The sequence below is a fragment of the Euprymna scolopes genome, chromosome 2 (genome assembly GCF_053919585.1).
Source record: "Euprymna scolopes isolate OS-2025 chromosome 2, ASM5391958v1, whole genome shotgun sequence".
NCBI classification, from domain to species: domain Eukaryota; kingdom Metazoa; phylum Mollusca; class Cephalopoda; order Sepiida; family Sepiolidae; genus Euprymna; species Euprymna scolopes.
This window is the reverse complement of record NC_136483.1, coordinates 21,293,896-21,300,275: the sequence shown is the minus strand read 5'-3', so window position 1 is coordinate 21,300,275 and position 6,380 is coordinate 21,293,896. Positions and strand designations below refer to the sequence as shown.

Sequence of the window (6,380 nt, the reverse complement as noted above, 5' to 3'; positions counted from 1 at the left end):
TATATATATATATATATATATATATATATATATATATATAAGTGAAACTGTTTGTCTGTCTATAGTTAAGGAAGACTTTTATACAGAAAGGCATTACTTTACATATTCACACTTTTTATTATATACATATGCACATAACCTTATGAACAGTGCATAGGGCCCGAGCAAGGCCGGGCGTAATTGCTAGTATATATATATATATATATATATATATATATATATATATATATATATATATATATATATATATATATATAATACGCATTAGATACGTTTGAAGCCAAAACAGCGCATTATTACAAAATAAACAAATATTTATTTTGTTTAAAATTTATATCGAAATTTATAAATATATTTCGAAGTAAATCTTTTACCATGTTGTTGTTAAAGCATAGAATCAGTAGAAATCCGTTTGTTGAATCTGTCCGTGATGCATTCATTCGTGGTCTCCGGTCCTCATTGATACGTGCTAGGCTCCTTGAAACAGACACTCTAATTCTCACAGAAGCTACTGGCCTTTTGGCCAAGATTACTCCCAACACCCGATATGAAGTCTTCCCAATCCCCATTAGGGATCTCCCCGCTTGTTTTCGGTGCCCCGGAAAACAGTAGGCGATCTAACTACTTAGATTAGCTTAGGGAGGGACCTTACTAACAATGCACTAATTTTATTTTTTGTACATTTTTCTATATTTCCCACTCCCCAACACGAACTATTTTTCTTCCAAATTCAAGAACTTTTTATTTTTTCCAATGAATTGAACTTTTTTCACACACGCACACACACATTTTAATATATAAAAAATAAAAAATAAAATTTAAATGCGCACACACACACACAGACATACAGAAATTGTATATATATATCCTTTTTGTAAAAACGCTGGGGTTTTCATTAGTTAGCTTTAGATTCCACAGAGTGAATGAGGTATTGTGGTAAATGTTGCCAGTCAAGAGTAAAGTCGCCATTCAATTTCCCTTTGCGTTCTCTTGCCGTGATTGTTCTTCGCAGACCGCAATCAAATGCCTGACGAATATTTTTTCTATTTTTGGACTCCCCGCTTTCATCCATTCTGATAGAGGAACATCGTTCGTCTCGGAAGAGTTCAGAAATTTCCTGACGTGACTTGGGGTTGGGTGCAGTAACACTACTGCATTCCAGTTTGGAGCCTATCAGCTCCGGCACACGACAACATTTTGTTGATTCGAATGACATGGAAGGGATGCAAGCGGATACGCAAGTGAAAAGCATCTTTTCCGCAATGCTTCACCAAGTATTTGTTGGCACACATGCGGCCAGTCTCTAAGGCTTCTGATGAGATCTGTTCAAACTCATCAGATACCAAATGGATACAGAGGGGGAACTCATCAACTCGAGCCTTTTTGCGACCAAGATCAAAATTACGGATTTTGGGATCTGGTACACCTCTGCAGAAACGAGACTTGGGGTATGGCTTGTTTTTACAATAACAATAACATCTCGCCAGACGTCGACCCATGGCTGAGCCAAGATGTCAGCTCCAAAAGGAAAAAAGAGAAAAGGAAAGAAAATCCTGTATGGGTAATAGTAGTCAGTAGCTTCGCTGGAGCAGGCGTACTGATAGTTATAGTGTTAGTAATTAGAAGAGTAATAGAGAGGAAACAGGAGTGTTCAGAGGAAAGCCAAGTAACTAGACCAGAAGAAAGGCAGGGGAATCTAGAACATGAAATTCCACAGGAAAGGGTGAACCAAAGGCAAGTGACAGGTAGCAACTATGCATGGGGAGCAGAAGGAAATGCAGGTATTTGTAAAGAGTTACGAATCTGGCCTACAGAGAGGTAAATTAAGTAAACTGTGAACACCGTCCTATTCAATCAAAGGAAAAATAAAAGATCCCTTATCTCCATGGTTAAAGCAACTGACGTCTTAGGAAAAGATAGAGCTGCTTCTCATTTCAAAAACGTAATTGGAATGTAAAGTTAAAAAAAAAAAATTAGGTAACTTGAGCAGAAGCAAACATAGTCTATCGGACGTCGGCTGCCTCAATGTCAATTTTTAAAATTCGGGTGAAAATAACACCTTTGTTATTTGAAATGAAACAAAAACATACATTGAGAGAGGCCCCGAGAAAAAGAAATGAAAAAAAATGTGTGTGTGTGTGTGTGTGTATGTGTGTGTGTGTGTTTGTGTGTGTGTGTGTGTGTGTGTGTGTGTGTGTGTGTGTGTGTGTGTGTGTGTGTGTGTGATAATAATAGTGCCCTAAAATCTACACAGAACAGAACCTTTTAGTTACGTCTTTCTTCTCTACTAAAACTATCGGAAAACTCTACGGGCTGTTTGATCTTTCGATTACTCCAGCCTGCATCATTTTCCCTATTGCAGACTCTACTTCTTTTCTTTGCTTAAGCGGTGTCCGGTACGGGCATGGGCTCATGCGTTCCAGTATCAATACGCATCTCTACCGTATCGGTACTGCCCAAGTTCTTATCTCCCGTAACGAACAAGTCCTTATTCCGCTTAAGCACCTTATTGATGTCTAACTTGAATTCTTCGGGCACTTTTATCCCTTTCAAGTTTTCTTCAGAGATCTTATCTCTATGTTTCTTTGGCATGGTAATCTCCATTATTTTGCCAGCCGCTCTACAACTAGCTATCTTACACCTTCTTCTTAACGTAACCGTCTGGTTGGTGTTGTTCATTATTAAAAGCGGAAAACTTTTTGATCCTATAATTTTATAAACAAAACTTGGTTTATTTATCAAACATTCATATTTACACTATACGGCGGTGGAGGTGGTGGAGAGGGATGTAGGTTGCGAATGTGACAGGCAGTTTATCGTCGTCTGTCCTCGTTTCTCTCTCCGCGTCTTTCTGTTTGTTTTTTGTTTATTATTTTTATTTTATGGATTTTCGACCTCGTAACCCATTAACCAATTTGTGTCATCGACCCATATTCTGACCCTCTCGGTGTTTGCTTTTGGTCTTACCTGCGGCCGAATTACGTCATCTCATTCCCGGGTTTCATTTTTGTCGGTTAGGGTTTAAGTTCGTTCGAACTTTGCTCTATTCAACGGTCTGACTCATAAAACGACTTGCGTCATAGTACCAGGTCATCCAATTCCAGGTTCCATTTCTGATGGCCCAGATTTCGAGTTCATTTTCAACTTTCCTTTAATTTTTTTCACGTATAAAAGTATTTTTTTTCCTTTTAGATTAAACTTAGAAATTAACTTTAAGCAATCTAACTTTAAGTGATCTTTCATACACAATTAAAACGTAATCGGAAACCTGCTGAATCGGCTTTCAAAGCCATGCCCCCACCCTTATCAGTTCCGCCATTAAATTGCACGTAACTATTGTTTACTTATAATTTTGCTTTATATCACATGAATAACGAACAATTAAAATGAGTAAAGGAAGGCCACCCTTCAATAAGCAGTAGATTTTGAATCATGAGTCATCTCCCTTTCATTGTTTTTAATGTTCGGGGACAATCACACTTTCATCACCACGCTACAGTTCCATGGTTGCTTTATAATTTATCGTGAAATGTTTCTCTTGCAATAATAAGTGCATCTAAAGTTTAATGATATTAGTGCCAAATTTCACCAGTTATTTTTTATACGCCGTGTGCAATTTTTTTCTGGTGATAATAATTAATTAAACGCCGGTTATTCCAGAATACAAGTTGTGATAAAAAAAAATCAAGAGGCGACGGTAACCCATTTCCAACACGCTATGTGTAACTATCGAGAACGTTCCAACTACAAAACACGACGTACTGCTGACACAACTCGCCATTTCAATAGTAAAGTCCAAAATCCACCCCTTCTGAAATATCAGGCTTTACTTTTATATCCAACCGGAAACGTCTAATTTGCATATTGAGTAAGCATATAAAAGGCGGGCATTCCCTTTCTGTCCTTCTGTCTGCACGAGATCTTACAGGCTGCCAAAAGAACAGGTTTGTCACAAATTAAATCATTTAATCACACATATTTGCATTACTAAAAAAAAAAAACAACTGCTAACTTATAACATATGCAATAACCCTTATCCCTGAGTGGCTTCCGGGCCTTGATAAGTGGTGACCACCGTGTAAAAAAAAAACGAAAAAAACATATGTCAGCATCACTAAACTTTTCTGCATTTTTTTTTTTTTTTTTGCTTTTACAGTTAATTTATTCTGTTTTCTCTCGTATTATTCTTTTTACTAATTTCCAATGATTTATAGTTTTCTGCTAATTTATAATCATTTTTATTTTTCTACTAATATCAACTGAATTTCTGTATTTTTCGGCTGTTCTTTACATTGTAAGATCAGGATCTCCATTAATGTCTTGGATGCGGCTTAACTGTTGCTTTCGTCTTTCACATAAATAATTTATAAGTAAAATTACAATGTGTTAGAATATTCTTTCGAATTGTGAAGAAAACATATGAACAACAGGTTCCCTCGACAAATACTGTACTCACAACGCATGAAAAAGACCCATCGGCTTACCTCTACAACAATACAAATACCAACTCAAAACCACCCTGAAAAATTTGACATTTACACCTGCGAACTAACATTCCAGAATCGGTACCTGTGGTATCGATCCATCACATCCGGTACCAAACAATATGAAGCAGAAAGGAGAAGACTAATGGAGATTAAGAGGTAGGCAAGAAAACTGAAAAGAGTATCACTCCGTTCAACCTTTTGCATGCCTTCTCTACCCATGCAGATTCTACACTCAGATTGGTCTGGGAATCCATATGCGAGCGAAACATTAAAAGAAGAAGAAATTGAAATTCTCGGATATGAAAAATCGGCTGACGACGACGATGAACTTTATAAGAGTTGCCAATGAACAACTTTTGCATAGTTTTTTTTTTCTGAATTTTCAATGTTTTTGTCTGTGCTTGCACAATATACATAAATTCTCATGAGACATTCTATTCGAAATGTCTAATAGACATGTAATTCTTTTAGTATTCTTTTCTACAAAAATAAACCACTCGATCGCCGTACTTCATCACAGATCGAATACACTTCCGGTATTTGTCGCTGATTTTTTCTTTTGTTTTATTCTTGTTTTTAATCGTCGTATGGTGCCTTTTCTTTTTATTTCTTCCAGTGTTACAGGAAGCCCCTAATGATGTTACACAGTGTATTTTTACCTCTACTTCAATTTGTAGAGAGGCAATTAATGTGTCTTAAAGGAGCTCAACATATTTGGAGATAAGTCCAGATAATCTGTGAGCATACTCTATTTATAAACGTAATTTGGGTGAATGATTCTACATTTTTATTGTCTGTTTGCAGCATGCATTGGTGATTCTTTTTCACCTATAAATCCTTCACATGGGCTTATGTTTTCCGCGAACAAATCAATGATACCAATGCTTATATCTCGGTTTATGAGTAACTTTTTTCTGAGGGTAATAATGTACGAGACGTGTGAACGATAGATTTTAGCGAGCCGGATTCTATTTCAATATATAAGGTTCGCTGTCTTACGAGATAACATTGGTAACTGCAATGATTTCGAAATCTGGATTATAGTGTGTCAAATGTAATTCTGATGTGAGGAAATGTTTTTCATTTTTTTAATTATTAGAGCGTGAGAAATCGGAAGTAAAGATCTTAAATTGTTTCTTGCTTTATGCAATCAATCACCACACATGGACACAGAAACTAGGTGCTCGGCTCAAACCCCTATGGAATGTAATAGATTAGTGAAAAAGTTTAGCAAAAGTTGCTGCTTAATGTATTTCTTTTTCTTCCTCTTTCCCTCAAGTGCATAACAATATATATATATATATATATATATATATATATATATATATATATATATATATATATATATATATATATATATATATATATAACTACTTCATTTACTTACATAAAATTAATATACGGAAGTATAAATTTATACGTAAACTTTAAGTATTTACTTCAAAAGTGCTCAATACGTAGGTAGAGCTAGTTAGTAAGTTATAAAATATATATGGCGATTAAGCTACACTGAATATTCCGCGTTTCATCCATTCTATGACTCTTCAGGCTTATGCGCATAAGCCTGAAGAGTCCTAGGGTGGATGAAACGCGGAATATTCAGTGTAGCTTAATCGCCATATATATTTTATAACTTACTATATATGTATGTATATATATATATATATATATATATATATATATATATATATATATATATGAAATTATTCTAGATTAATATCGTGATTGTGTCGCGTTATTTAAATATTTTTATTTAAATATGGACAAAACGTATATATATGCATATAAATATATATATATATTATATACTACTACTATTAATAATAATAATAATAATAATAATAATAATAATAATAATAATAATAATAATAATAACAGAAAACTACTCTAAAG

At 34.9% G+C, this 6,380-nt stretch overlaps 1 protein-coding gene across 1 annotated transcript; it reads right to left on the bottom strand.

Moving 5' to 3' along the window:
• Positions 1-1,148: 1,148 nt before the first annotated feature.
• On the bottom strand, positions 1,149-1,499 carry LOC145303319 (large ribosomal subunit protein uL16-like). The gene has a single exon (XM_080144699.1). It carries the CDS (start codon positions 1,497-1,499, stop codon positions 1,149-1,151), a length of 351 nt encoding a protein of 116 aa, XP_080000825.1.
• Between the last annotated feature and the right edge of the window lie 4,881 nt (positions 1,500-6,380).

Coding starts and splice junctions, on each gene's coding strand:
- LOC145303319 (XM_080144699.1), bottom strand. CDS start 1,499: ATGGGTCGACGTCTGGCGAGATGTTATTGTTATTGTAAAAACAAGCCA.